The following is a 15,189-nucleotide window of genomic DNA, read 5'->3' on the forward strand; positions in this document are numbered from 1 at the left end:
CAGATAATGGAGAAGGACAGATATGCAGAAGGAAAGAGTGGGACAGAGAGAGAGAAAGGGGAAGAGAATGATGGACGGACGGGGACGTGAGCAGGTGATGCTAAGAGTGGCAGCTTGAGCCTTTTCAGGTTTGTAGCCTCCTCCACGCTGCTCATCAGTCAGGGATCTGGGATGAGGGGAAGCACAAAGGCTCTGGAGAAGATGAGTTTGTACTGTAAAATGCGTATGATTTATGTATAACACATATAGGAGGACAGAGAGGAGTAGAGAGAAGCCCAGTGCACCATGGGAGATCCCCCGGCAGTCAGAGCCTATAGCAGCATATCTAAGGACTAGCCTAAGCCAGCCCTAACCATAAGCATAATTATCAAAAAATTTAAGTCTTAAGTCTGCTCTTAAATGTAGAGAGGGTGTCTACATGCCAGACTGAAACTGGTAGACGGTTCCACAGGAGGGGGGCCTGATCGCTGAAGGCTCTGACTCCCATTCTACTTTTAGAAACTCAAGGAAACACAAGTAACCCTGCATCCTGGGAACGAAGGGTTCTGGCTAGGGAAAAGGGGACTATGAGCTTTGTCAGACATGAAGGTGCCTGATTGTTGAGGACTTTGTATGTTAGAAGAATTTTAAATTTTATTCTGAATTTGACAGGGAGCCAATGCAACTAACTTCAGTTTGTCAGAGTTTAATAAAAACAAAATTGCGGGTCATCCATATTTTTATCTCCTTTTAGAAAGGCCTCCAGTTTAGTCAGCTGATTTGTTTCATGTGGATGCATTGATAAGTAAAGCTGCGTATCATCTGCATAACAGTGAAAATTAATTCAGGGTTTCCTTATTATGTGACCGAGAGGAAGCAGGTATAGGGTGAAGAGGACAGGTCCAAGCACAGACCCTTGTGGAACACCATAACTTACTTTGGTGGTTTCAGTAATCTTGCTAATCATTAGCAAGTCCAAACTGAGATCAACCTAGTAAATATGACTTAACCAGTTTAGTCAGTGTTGCTAGTGAATATGTAATATTAAAATATTCAATAATTGTCCTCAGAACCAGAAATCCTCTGTAGCCTTGGTTCTCTCAAACGATCATGGAAACTTGTTTGAAGCTGAAACAGGCCGACAGTCGACCGATTATAGATGTTGCAGGGACACATGAGGATTGTGGGTAATGGAATAATTTCCTATAAGATTGTGAACAAAACGTGTTTTTTTTTTTCTGAAAGGGAGGTTGGCATACAAATTTGAAGCTTGTACAGGAGCAGATACAATCGTTACTCAACCTCGCTTGCGGTTACATCAACTCCTCTATAAAGAATATGAGGGATTTTCACCTGTGGAAACAAACTGTTGATCACATTTCACTGACAGAAAAAAATACAGACTGTTTACCTGCCAGTGACCGTCCACTGTTTTCATATTATATCCTTGATTACTGGTATCCTGTTTTATATCTTTTTTATACTGGTATCCTGACTTGATAATCCACTTTATTCAGAGAGGTGTTTCCCATAATTAGCTTAACTAAGAGTCACAGTTCCACTGGTCTGTTCTTCTCTGCACAGAATACAAACTAAATCAGAATTTCTCTTCTAATACTCTGCACAAAGAGGAAATTTAGGAATGAGGTGTTTTTTAGAAGAGAAGGTTCAAAGCAAGGCAAAACTTTGAGTTTTGAGTTCGCGGATGTCCTTGCAGCAGTATGCCTTTATTTTTCACAAAAGCCCAACCTCAACGCTCGGCTACTTTTTTAGGTTGCCAAACCCTGATATAACTCCTATATTAAAAAATAAATGGACATTTTTGAGGTTGTAAAACAAAGACCCCAAAAACTTTTTTCTACCTTGAGGAAGAAAAATTAGGCTCTATCACTCTCAAAATTAAGTTGAATACATCCTATGTTAAAAAAAAAAAAAAATCCATCCCAAACAGATAAATAAGGGCAACCTTACAAATGTACTTTCATTTAGTTGTGGGTCAACTTTGTAGAACAGAAAGATTTTTGTTCTCTATTGCAAATTTGTTAAGTCTACACAAACATGGATAGACCCGCGTTAACTAGGGCCTCACCGATTAATCGGCCGATTATAGCCAATAAACCAGTGTTATAATATAAACTGTATCGATTATCGCAATTTTTTATTCCCTTATATCAAAATTGGCATCGGCCCCAACACAGTCCATATCGGTTGGGTCCTAGCTTTAACGGCACAAAGTGACCAGGAGGAAGCATATCGAGTCCCAGTGTCACACTTTGCAGTCTGGAAAAGCGAACTGTGCATGTACATCCTACGCGCATTTAATAGATTTTAGCATGAAATCAAGTTAAATCCCAGATACGAGCACAGATAATGGCTTGTACAGCTGGCTGCATGGCTTGGAGGGATCAGACATTGTTTTTCATGCATGTAAATGATGTGAATCAAATGCTCAGCTTGAGATCCAACACAAAACAGAACACCGGTGGATGATTTTGTGAGATAGCAGCCTGATTCCAGACTTCTGAGTCACCGTCTGTACGTCTCAGAACACATCAAATATTGATGTAGCGCTCACTGGTTTAATGTAGGGCTGAGGCTCAGAACCATTTTGACTCTAATATGTATAAATCTGTTTTAATCTACAGAATACTAAGGACACTTTTTGTGTATGTGTAGAAAATAGAATAATTCACTGAAAATCGTCCCACTCATTTTCAGCAGGTGGTGTCAAGTGTCTTAATTAAACAGATATTCGCCATCAGGGTTAATGAAAGTTGAAGCAGATATCAAAATAAATCTGCAATCGTGGACACTGCGTTGGGTAAAGGATATATGCGTTCTCCACACAACGAAGGGAAAATCCCTGCAGATTTTCCAAAGTGCTATAAACTTTTTTTCCCCTTCTTTTAAATAGTCACCTATCATCATTTATGCGCCTTGGCAGAAGGCGTGTAAAAGTGAATGCAAGTAGAAAGTGTATTTATAGCATTTTGTTGTATGCGCTCATCCGCTTTATGTCTTGTCTGGCACCTCTGCACCACTCTCTCGGGGAGGTTGTGAGGCAGTTCACACTTCTGATGTGCCCAACGGCCCAACTCCGACACTGTTAAAATATTCTTTCTACATCAGATGCTCATCACATCTATGCATATTTTTAAATCACATCTGAGCTCTCTCTCTCTCACGCGCACTCTCTCTCTCTCTCTCTCTCTGGACACTCTGATCATCCATCCTCTTCATTTACACCTTTTTTTTTTTGCAACAAAACTAGTCATTTCATACATGGCTGTGGCTCAGGATTTCAATAGCTTTATCAATGTTTACTTAATCCTAATCAGTCTCATACTGTAGCTTAATGCTGACAGACAGAAATGGTAACATCTCATTAAGTAAGACTGCAGAGAGAGAGATTTCATCATCTTTTGCAAAGCCAAAGACTGCTCTAGAGACACCCTGAAAGTTGAGGAACACAATATCTCTTTCTCTCTCTCTCTCTCTCACACACACACACACACACACACACACACACACACACACGCGCGCACACACACACACACAGATGATTAATTTGATCTGTGCGGCAGCTGTTAGTTTAGACTCAACTCTAATAAACCTTTCCCCTGATCTCCCGGTGATGTGAAGAGGTGAACGTGAGGCAGTAATAAAATGTTAATCAGATTTAATGACGGGGAGCTTTGCACTAGTGTTGCTCAGATTGACCATCCATCAGTCACATTACTGCCGAGACGTTTGCATTCCGCATAAATGATGGAACCGTTGATGAGGCTGCATCGCACCGAGTCATGTTAGTGGACACAGGTGGAGTGATCAACCTTTTGATCACATGAGCTGTATTTTTCTTCAAAAAAAAAAAAAAAGATAATTAGGACTGAGGGATGACTTCAAATTAACGATTATGTCAAAGTCACCCCGATGACTGTGGATGAACGATTACCATTAAATTAACCTGAGCGAGCGTGTCGGTTTTTGCGATCCATTTTCGTCATTTTGATCTGTGGCTGAGAGTTAATGCAAAAGAAAAAAAGAGGTGATTATTTAGAATGAAATTGCAGCTGCTGAATGGGTCACAACATTAGACAGAATAACTCATGTGCTGTTTTCACATTTTTATTCAAAACCCTCATGAAATGACGCTGGTGTGACCCCCCCCCCCCAGATATTCTGTCTCCAGCAACAGTCCATTCTCATTCAATAATCTCTATTAATCTTAATTAATATATGATAACTGCCAGTCCCTCATGATAATTGGGTTCTAACTAGTGTTGTTTTTGGCAGCCTGTTTTCATTTTAGTCTTAGTCTAGTCTTTGTCTCAAGTTAACATTTTAGTTTTTATTAGTTTTAGTCCCTGTCATACGCTATTTTGTCTCGTCAAGTTTTAGTCGACTAAAAAAAAACGGGCATTTTAGTCTAGTTTTAGTTGACAAACACTGATGACGTTTTAGTCTAGTTTTAGTCAATGAAAACTGTATTTTAGCAAAACTAACATTTTCTTTTAGCCAAATCCATTTCACAAATCAAACCAGGTTGTCTTATGAATAGACTTAGGAATACATGCATTCCAGCCACTGATATGAATTTACAACCTTCGTTGATGTCGTTCATGCTAGATTCTAACTTCTCTGGCACTGGCATTTGCATGCTTCTTCTAAACAAACCATGCGTGTGGGGCTTGAGGAAGTGACATCACGTACATCTGCGCGGTGCTAATCTGGGAATCTAGGTTCGCTGACGACGATATTTAGTCATACTTTCGTTGACGAAAGCAAGACTGGTTCTAGCATATACCAACCTACTGCTACAGTCCAAGTCACCAATTACCAGCTGACCTTTGAATACTGAGCTACTGTCAGTGATACGCCCTCATGCTGTGTTACGCGTGGACAGTATAATGAGAGCTCAGGATCTTTCTCTGGTTGTCACTAACCTGGCTGAGACTTGCCGCTTCCCCCCAGGGCCAGTAGGCAGAAGTATGGTTAACGGGTCCCGGGTGAACTGATCAACCGCTCTATAAGCAGGAGAGGAGGGGATGCCACAATGCAGATGGTTGGAAGTACGCAGAGATGAGGGGATAGATGGAGGAGTGGTTGAACAGTTTATAGAGAACGGCGGAGGTCGATTTTATTTTGTAGATGAAGTTGAGGAATTAAAGAAGACATAGGAGGAGAGAACAGCAGCGAAGCAAAGAGGAAACAAACAGAACAAAAAAAAACTACAGGTTGATAACTGTCATCCAAACAACATGCATAGAACTACAGGAAGTCAAGTGGTGACTAAAAAAGGTGAAATGAATTGGCAGATATGCTCATGGGAGGAGGTAGGATGCTGATGATCGATCATGGCTGTTGCTATGGGTGTGTGGATGGAGAACTCATGGACCCATTGGACCATCGGCTGACCCAGACTAGCCGATCGATTGGCCCCGGGGAGAAGAGGCCTGCAGGCAGACAGTCAATAACGTGGTCTGAGCTTCACGCTGACCACAACACACTGGTTTAATGGACTGTGGGGAGACCAGTTTGGACTGCCTGACTGAACATTCACATTAGAACCTGAGCGATGGAGGATTTTTAAGGCAGATGCCAGTATTGATATTTGAGGGGGGGGGATTTTTGACATCACGACAAGGTTTCCTTAAATGTGTAACGAGAAGGACACTTTACAGTTGGAAAATAAACTCTCTGAAGGACAAACTATCGATTGATGACACTGTTTCATTGATTATTTAATACAATCCAGTATCAAAAGATGCATCGTCATTCAAAACCAGAGGAGTAAATGTCCAAGTCTTGATCCACATTCACTCTTATAAAACTACTGCAGAGGTGGAATATCATTAAAACATACAGCTCAAATAAATTTGAAATGTATTTTTGTGTATTTTTTTTTTTTTTGCTCTAAATTTACAAGAGCTGTTTAGTTTCCTACAGGATCATAATCTGACGTTGATAATCCAGCAGCAGCCACAATAATAAAAGAAGAATAAAAAAAAAAATCCTGTCCGCATCAGTGTAATCAAATGTGTGTCAAATTCAAAGCATCTCAATGTTAAACGGATTTGAGGGAAGGAAAAAAAAAAGTGGTGAAACATCAAACTAAACTGTTCAAGTGGACAAATTAAGTTAAACCGCATTTTGGTAAATTGGTTTATATTTTGGTTGGGAAATAGTTGTGAGTAGTTGTGTGAAAAATACCAAGGAGGAAAAAAATAAACAACAAAAAAAAAACCCTAAAACCAAAGACTTGGAACATCATGTAATTTTCATTTTGTTAAGAAAAAGAATCATTTAGAAACTGGTATCTGAGTCGTGGTAGTGGTGCATTTGAAAATGTAGGTTTTTTTTGTTGCTTTAATTAGTTGCGGGCGGGTCAGAACATCTTCAGCGTACCTCGGTGGAGACTGATCAAGTGGATTTCTACTGGAGGACGAGAACATGATTCTTTAATACCTCATTTAGCCAACGCTGTTGAACAGTCACTCCAAAATGTCCGGTCGCTGTTCGTTCCCGTGACTGTGTGGGCCGTCGCATATCCATCACATCACTTCCACACAAAGAAAAAAAACCATTCGGAGCTCCCGCCGTTCCGCAGGGAAGCACCTGCTCTATCTACATTCACGCTTTTCTTTCCGTTTGTCGGCCGGCTACCGTCAAACCTTTAAGATTCCAAATCAAAAAGCTCAGAGGTATCCTGAGTGTGGGTGCATGTCTAAATCGCAAAATAGAAAATACAAGCTGGAGATTCATAGTATGGGCGGAAAAAAAACAAACAAGCAAGAGCAGCTGTTCACTTCTACGTCAACTCCATGAGAAAACAGACAGCAGAGTTGCTACTCTGCGGGGGCTCACGCACACAAACTCTTTTGGGGAAATAAATGAATGACTGTAAACTCTGCAGATTTAACTGTTGTGGTAAAGAGATAAGCTGAACAAAGGAGTGTGCAGAAAGCACACACGTGACGCTTGCTCCGTGTAGAACTGTTGACCTTTCTTTCTCTGGTTGTAAGTGTTTTTGACTCCAAGGGCATTTGAAGCAAAACAGAATATATTACAGATTTGTGAGGGTTCAACACAAACAATCTTTTTTTAGAGCCTAAAAGGGGGATGAGGACGGAGCATATTAAGTCGTACTTTGCCCCTTTGCTGTTTTGGAGCAGCGAGCGGTAAGCAGCACATTCCAGTAAATCACAACTAATTTCAGCCCTGCTTGACGTGCCTTCTAAAGTAGAAACACATGCACTAGCTCCCCTTCCTTGTCCTTCCTGCCACAGCCAGCCTACACTTTCCTCAATCTCACTCTGGGTCTCTCTCTCTTTTGTGCTCAATGGAATATAAAACCCTGAAGTTTGTACAATGCATCTGACGTGTTTGCTGAGATGCTCACAAACACGTAAAAGAGGCTTACAGCATTAATTTATGTGTCTGAATAGCAACGCTTAGGAGGACGACGGCATTTTTCTCAAAGGCCAGTAGGGGGCGACTCAACTGGTTGAAAAAAGAAGGACATTTACTTGTGCTACCTCCATTTTCCTAGTTAGTTTACGGTTTCAGTTGCTAGTTCAGTTCAGTTGCTCTTTCATGATTTTTTGTGTGTGTGGAAAATTCCGTTCCCATTTAGAGAAAAATTGATGTTCTGACTTTAGTTCCAGCTCACTGACAGGTTGCTACAATGAAACCTGTTGGAGCGGAGAGGGAGGGCCATCCTTTTGGTCTCGTCAAGCTCCAAATACTCCAAGCTTCAAAATCCACAGACCGATAGTTCAACATCTCTTCTGAGGTCATCTTTATTGCCGCTGCGCACTGATGAATGGTACCGCAGGAGGACGAGCTCGTCTGATCGACGGATGAAAAGATTCATCGAGGCCAACTTCTGTGTCGTGTAACAGTTCAGTTCAGCTTTCCTAACGAGTGTCATTTCAACAGTCTACCTTCAATGGCTAACATTTCCTCATACGCTACTTACACATGATTAAAAAAAAAACAAAATTCTGATGAAGCAGAGATAGCAGTTGACCCATTGAGACAGTGGTAACGTGCATTGGGAGAACATTTCCAGATGAATTTGTCTTTCCACTCCATTTCCTGACAGAATTCTACTCTTTCTGCTCTGTCTTGTATTCTCCTCCTCCTCCTCCTCCTCATCTTTTCTTTGATATTTCTCATCCCGAGGCTCATCACTCTCTGCTGTGCAAACACAGACAAACATTTGGCCAAGCTGTGCTTCATGTTGCCTCAAAAACATCCCCACAAAGAGATAAACGCTAATGTAAATAGGGTGCAACCAATACTGGACTAGGAGGGCGCAAGTAAAAAGAAAAAGTGATATTTTGGTAGAAATACTGTTAAAAAAAAAAGTACACAAGGTATCAAAAGGTACACTTCACATACTGGCTGAATTCAGAGCGTTTAAGTTAGCAATTATAAGTCTATAAATAACTGATCGATATGAGCAGCATTTTAATGATGAAACAGTAAAGCAACGGTTTCCTCTTCATCGTCAGTTCTGTTTCATAAAACAAGGCAAATTCATCCAGGTGGTGACATTGATAATGTGACTCCATGTATATTTTTACTGCATTGCCAAATATATTACATCAGGGAGTACAACTTTTACTCAATTTAAGATGAATGTGTGCGTAATAGTCTTGTTAAATAACTGCCGCAAAAAAAACACGTCAGGTACAAACCACACCCACTTTTCTCTTCTGTCCCAATACAGAGACGGATCATTTTGTCGAACAGATAATGACATCGCCCCTGCTTGTTATGCAATGGTTCACATTTTCCTTGTGTCTTGTTCCCATTGATGTAAAATGGGCAGGGCTGGCGTGTCTGCAGAGTTTAAGTCATACAGTTGCTTTTCCGCTGACTTTAAATTAGCCTGGTATGCTTTGAAGCGAGCCACGGCTCTGTAGATCAGAGTCAGAGGTCCTCCTCTGGTCAATATGGAGCTCATTGATCTTGAGCACTAGTGAATGAGGTGGAGCTGAAATCAAATATGTGAGGAGAACTGCTTCTTGGTACCTTGATAAACACAGACGCGTTCAGACGCAACATACACTAACATTTAAAAGTGGACAATCTGCTGTAAAATCCTGACAAATGTGTACTTTTGATATTTCTATTTAACAAAACAAACACTTAAACCGAAGCAAACTGCTTTTGTTCCAAGATGATATTTTTGTTCTTTTCCTTTCGCCAGGCCTGCGCTGCTTCCACCACACATTAACACAATAGCTATGGACAGCAGCAATTATTCTCTGTACTTGAAAACAAGGATGAAAGTACTTTTGTCCATTTGGTTTAGCTAAAATTTCTTATTTTTAACCACAAATACAACCCAAATATTTTCTCTTTGCCTGTCTCTTAGCAACTGAAGAACAGTTTTCCAGTGACATCAGGGCAGGGAGCGAGAGAAAGAAGGAGGGTTGCTTTTTTTTGGTGTTTTTTCTTAAGAACCTGGTTTCAATGAAGTGAGACTTGGGTGAAATTAGATTTCAGAGAGTATACAATTAGAGCAGATGTGCCAGTACAAATTTCAGGGCCAGAGTGGCAGAGTTAAAACTTTTTGGACAAGAGGAGAGGTTAAAAGTTGAAAAAAAAAAAAAAGAAGTTGGTCCATTGTCCCAAGAAAAAAAAAGTGTTTGAAACAAATTTAGATAGTTGAATAACTGGCTTAAATTGTGTATAACGCATCTATTGAATATGAACAATCCTTGACTGTCGCCCTGACATTTTTTTTTTCTCTGCCGGCATTGAAGTGTGGAGCCTGCATTCCTGGCTTGACATTACTTTGGCTGGGAAGAGATGTTAAGGTTATATAGCATTGGCTGTTCACTGACATCATCGCAGGAAAACATTCCCGCTCACTGAGGTAGGTATGTGTGTGTGTGTGTGTGTGTGTGTGTGTGTGTGTGTGTGTGTGTGAAGGGCTGCATGCGTCATTACCGTCGGTCATTCCTCCTGCGTCGGAAGAGCTTTTTGGTGTGTGCAATCTCGGCCTCATTAGGAAGGGGTGGGAAGATCTGTTGGAGGCAAATCAGAGAAACAGCTGTTGTCAAAATCAGCAATATGCACTGTATCACCTTGTGGAAAGAATGTGTCCAATTCTTCACTGCTGCAGAGGTAAAGTAGCACTGGAAACACTTATTTTTCTTAACCAACCGACAAATACGAGTTTTTTTTTTTTTTTTAATGTTTAGGGAACTCTGCTTCAGGATATTTCAAAGGAAAATGCTATTATTTGTGAAACTGGGAAGCTTATACATTTCTGCGCAAGTAATTCAGTCTGTAAATTGCTGTAATTTTCTTTGGGCAAACAATTTTATTGAACATTTTTTAACCTGCACTCCCTTGAGAGCGTCCCCCGTCACAACCACTGAAGAAAAACACTAACTTACGGTCATGTACAGTGCCACTGGCCTCAAGCTCTAAGTATCCTAGCAAGACGGCATCTGTAGAGCGGAGGAGGATTATTTAATCCTTGCTGTGGACATCTCCGGTGAAAGGAAATCGTGCAACGTCCGGGTGCTAAAACTGTGGGACAGCAGCCATCTTTGGAATTTTTTGGCAGCTGTAACACCAGTTAGCAATAGCTTATGCTGTCTGTCACTCAGTCCTGTGTAGTGTGCCATCCTACACATTTAAGAGCTCACAGTATACACCTGTTGCCTTGTCAGATAAGGATGATCTTGTTTTGAGGTGAATTGATCTCAGTCTATTTTCTCTTCTTCCTTATTTTCCTAGGTTCACTTTCTCTCGGTGTACCTAATAAATAGGCAACACAACTAGGCAGGTTAGAGCCTGCGATCAAGCTAATCTACATACTGTATCTCTGTGGGAGGAAGCCACAGCAGCCTGAGGGAGAACTTGCTAACTCTGCTCATCAAGGATCCGGCCGGCCAGCAGGTTGAGACCTCCGGGCTGTGAGGTGAGAGGAGCTGAATGTAGGAAGAATGAGAAAATGTTCCACGTCTTTCATACTGATGTCAAATGTTGGAGGAATAATCTAAACAAAGAGCATCGGATCAACATTAAATACTTGAATGACATTTATTGTTAATTTGACTAAGGGTTTTTGTTGTGGTATGTGGTATGATCGCGGACTCCACGTGTGGGTATGGTCCCTTAATTACACACTCCTCTCCATGAAAATGAAATAATACCATCAATCATCCATTAAACATCAGCCCTGCCAATCAAACAGCACCCCTCTGCTCAGCATCACCACATGCTGTTACCATAGTTACAGGCGGTCTAGGAGTACCGCTGTTGTGTAGAGCAAGGAAGAGGCGGTCCGAGACATTATGCACCCAGCAAAACAGGTGGATGGGTGCCTGTCACTCCATCACCAGCCAGAGTTGATTAGTGTCAGTGTCAATCAGGTCCGTAGGCTCTAAACCCCCCCCTGCATTGTACCAGTGTTCACTAGCAGGCTCTCTTTCCTGTTTACCTCCTGTCCTCTGATAGCAGGACAAAAATGCCAACCAGTGGGTTAGCATGTAGATTCATGCCCACCTTGTAACACCGACCAGTAGCGCTGCCAAATGCTCTCATCAAAGGATCTTTTTCCCCCTGTATTGATCAGGAGTTACAGCTGGATCAGTAGAAACAGCTGCAACTTTTTCTCTTTGAATCCTGAAGCGTCCTTCTGATGAAAAGGATAAAAACGTATCCTCCTCTTGGTTGGAAAACAACAACTGCAGCCGGACAGTAATGTTATAATTATGTACGTGCTAATTATGGAGCGGTCGCTGAAGTCACCAAGTAGTTGGTCTGGTTCACAAATGTTTCCGCTTTTGTCCACCTAAACAAAATGTTGTTTTAACAGCAGCTCGTATAGGGGTGATTCTGAAGACGCTGCTCTTCTAATAAAAATAAATCTTTTACGATCCCAACGTATTCCAACAGTCGTCCTACATCCAGAGGTAAAGACAGGCCAGTTGTACATTCAGCCAAACTGACGTTAAAATTTACTATCAAAGAGAAAGTTAGAGATGATAAATGTTCTTTACTGCCACACAGATCCAACTGCTTATGACGTCCCCTATACACACTTTTGAAAAAGTGTAATTCCTGAATGAGAAAAGACTGTTTTTGTCTGGATGGAAGGTTTAAATGGATGGAAAAGCTGCTTTTACAAATTCAGCTGGCATAGCGGGGATGTGTTCTTGCTGGGGGATCATTGGATTCTGACTGAATCCAGATGTGAGTGGTAGAAAGTAGATGCGTGTGTGTGTGTGTGTGTGTGTTTGTGCTGTATCCAAAAAGGATACAGAACCAGACAATCACATACTTAAACTGTGAGTACAAAGCCTTCCTTTGACCCCACATTCAAAGACTTCATACATAAACCCACGAGCATTAATATCTGTTTTTCTACAGTACGGTACGATGAGAAAGAAATACAAATAAATACAAAAGGAAAGAAATGCAACTATTTTCCTCAAAGAAAGCAATAGCTGTAATTTAGACCTCAGATTGTTCAGGATCTCTCTTAGAATACTTTATAACTTGTAGTATATTTCTCTCAAAAGTACAGGTTGGATCAAATTTAACCTGCCATGAACATTTTTGACAGCAACTGATAGGGAGGGAATGAGAGATGTGGAATTGTCTCTGTGGTAAAAAGGCCAAGTGTTGCATGTGTGAATATAGGATCTGCAGGTAGCAGCCAGCACCGGTAGATCAAAGTGAGGCGTGTGCTGTCCTGGTCCTCAGCCAGAAGACCTCTCACCTCGTGGAGAGCAGCAGGAGCCCTGTGGACGTGACAAGGATGGTGGGGGGGGGAGGCTGAATAAGTTTAAGAGACACTGAGAGCTAGAGGGGATATATAGGCTACATCCACCCTGATGTTTCCTTTTTTTTTTTTAAAACCACATCTTTTGCTATGTTTAATCCCAAACAACTCTGGCATTTTCAAATGGAGACCTTTTAAAATGGCTGCTGACCCCGATTAAGTTTGACAAGTGCAGCATTGCTTTACGGTCCAGACATGTAGCAACAGAGGCCTGTGAAACCACGGCTACATTTATATGGATAGCAATCACTCAACAGTCTCTACATAAGGGAATATCTTTGATCAACATGATTTATATGTTTCAGACTAGAATATTCCATTTATATTGATATAAATAGAAGTCTGACTGAGGATGCAGGCACATATTACACCACCTGCATTCTACACTAGAATTTCTGTCTGGAAATTGAACTGAAACCTCTGTCATACGCGCCTGGTACATTTTGAGTGTCTTCTTGCTAATAATGCAGGAAACCATGCTTGCAGCCACCCTCTGTCATACGTGTTGTTGAATGCTGCCAAACTCCAGCAGGAATCATTGTGTGATTAAGGTCAATGCAATTCCTTCTACAAAAATGGGAATAATCGAAGTCCTGATTTGATTATTGCTCATCGAATACCACCTTACTGAGGTTAGGCTCACTAAAAATGCTGTTTAGCTGGCAGCGTCTTACTGACAATCATGTCTGAATCGGGTTAACATCAAAATACTGCCATCACCCGCAACATCGGTAACTCGATTGGATCTGACCAGGCATGATGAGCCGCTCCCTGATTCGTCGTGTGAGGAATAAAGAGCATCAGCCCAACAGCCTTAACTGCCGCTGGTTAAATCAACATGGACAACAAATGTCAGACATTGATGGCCTTGTTATATTTACTAGCAGCACTTGAGCTAAATTCTGCAGTTTATAATACAGCTACTGCTGACATGCACAGGAGGCACGCTGTTATTCAGCAGACAATTCCCCTTTGGGTGCTTCCTGTTTACTGGGGAGGAATTTTGAAATAGTACTAAAATGCTTGTGTGGATGGAGATCATTTTCATTCTAATCTAAATGTGGTTTTAACATGTAAATGTAATAATGTCGCTATAGCCATCGACTGTAACAGATTTTATCCTGTGGATGTGGATTTGTAAGACAAGTGGATGCTATAGGAGAAAAGAAATGTGGTATATTGAGCACTTTTTCAATACCTAACCTCTTAACGGAGTTGAAGAGTGGTCTCGAGATTTTAGTTGGGAGTTAAAATAAAAAACAAACTTAATCTGATGATTTTTTTCCTAAGTCCTAAGTGGGCATTCAGACTGAAAATGGAGCTGCGTTACAAAAGTGCAAGAGGCCGAGTGTCTCGCTGCAGTGACATGGGGAATGATTTTATGCGGGCGCTTTGGTGGGGAAAAATATCAAAAGTTAAAGTTCTATGAGCTTGATGGTGATCACACCACTAAACACTGGACGTCAGTAACACGATGGGATTTTGCTCAAAAAAGGGAGTGAGAATGAACACATAAGCACATAAAGACCAACCTCATCAGGACCTCTTGTCGTCATGGGGACCAAAGACCGGTCTTAAAGCAGCACAATAAAATTTCTGAGTTACTGGTTGAAGTTAGAGTTAAGGTTGGAAGTGAGATTAGGTAAGGTTAGGGTTAGGCATCAATTGGTTAGAGTTACAATGAGGTCTTAGGTGTGTGTGTGTGTGTGTGTTTGTGTGCGTGCGTGTGCGCGCGCTATGAACAGACCTGCATGTGTTGAGGCTATTAGTCGTTGAGTGAGTGCTAAAACCCAAAACCCAAACTACGTTCCAAATTTTCTGTGCAAATCACTTTTGGGGCGTTAGCCTTGACGCTAGTGACAAATTCAGCCAAGGCTGACAGATCACCTTCATGTGGACCTGTAGCAGCATGGGTTGGAGGCAGGGTGGCAGGTTTGATCCTACACCTAGAATCAAAGTGTCCTTGAGCACGACGCTGAACCCCTGATTACACGAGATGGTTAGGTTGGCACCCTGTATGGAAGCATCCATCATCAGTGTGTGAGTGTGTGTGTGTGAAGGAGTCAACGTGGTAAAATGCTATGAGTTCCACCGAGGTACAAATGCGCTATATAAATACTGTCTGTTTATCATTTACCAGGTTTTGCTTTTTGCTTGAACCCGTTGATCACTTAAATCCTAAATCCTCTACTGCCTGGATTTCCCCTGACAGAGAAGAGACTGTTACGACCGCAGTGATGTACATTACATGTGTGACATCAAAACTCTGGAAAATACATCAAGAACAAAAAAAACAACAAAAAAAGGAAGATCTGATCTTACATTGTTGGTGTGAACAATTGTGGCAATACGTACATACACTAACTTTAAGAGTGTTCTTGGCCTGTGGAGGT

At 41.3% G+C, this 15,189-nt stretch overlaps 1 protein-coding gene and 1 long non-coding RNA gene across 8 annotated transcripts in view; one reads left to right on the top strand and one right to left on the bottom strand.

Moving 5' to 3' along the window:
* The window catches only part of LOC147243889 (uncharacterized), an 88,423-nt gene that overhangs the window by 62,441 nt on the left and 10,793 nt on the right, over positions 1-15,189 (top strand). For 2 of the 3 annotated variants that reach the window (XR_015110315.1, XR_015110317.1), the window contains one exon: positions 10,744-10,927. The exons of the other annotated variant lie outside the window; for it this stretch is intronic. This is a non-coding gene — a long non-coding RNA (uncharacterized LOC147243889). The remainder of the gene's footprint in view (positions 1-10,743; positions 10,928-15,189) is intronic. 3 annotated transcript variants of the gene reach the window in all.
* ctif (CBP80/20-dependent translation initiation factor) overlaps positions 1-15,189 on the bottom strand; it is a 57,735-nt gene that overhangs the window by 17,357 nt on the left and 25,189 nt on the right. For 3 of the 5 annotated variants that reach the window (XM_086186707.1, XM_086186705.1, XM_086186706.1), the window contains exons 8-9: positions 9,946-10,022; positions 4,926-5,006 (exon numbers count right to left, since the gene is read on the bottom strand). In XM_086186707.1, coding sequence (XP_086042833.1) covers positions 4,926-5,006; positions 9,946-10,022 — 158 coding nt within the window. The remainder of the gene's footprint in view (positions 1-4,925; positions 5,007-9,945; positions 10,023-15,189) is intronic. The other 2 variants (XM_086186708.1, XM_086186709.1) reach the window with 1 other exon arrangement.

Source organism: Aulostomus chinensis, chromosome 19, assembly GCF_037954235.1.
Source record: "Aulostomus chinensis isolate RoL2024-O1b breed Wild chromosome 19, RoL_Achi_v1.0, whole genome shotgun sequence".
Lineage (NCBI taxonomy): Eukaryota > Metazoa > Chordata > Actinopteri > Syngnathiformes > Aulostomidae > Aulostomus > Aulostomus chinensis.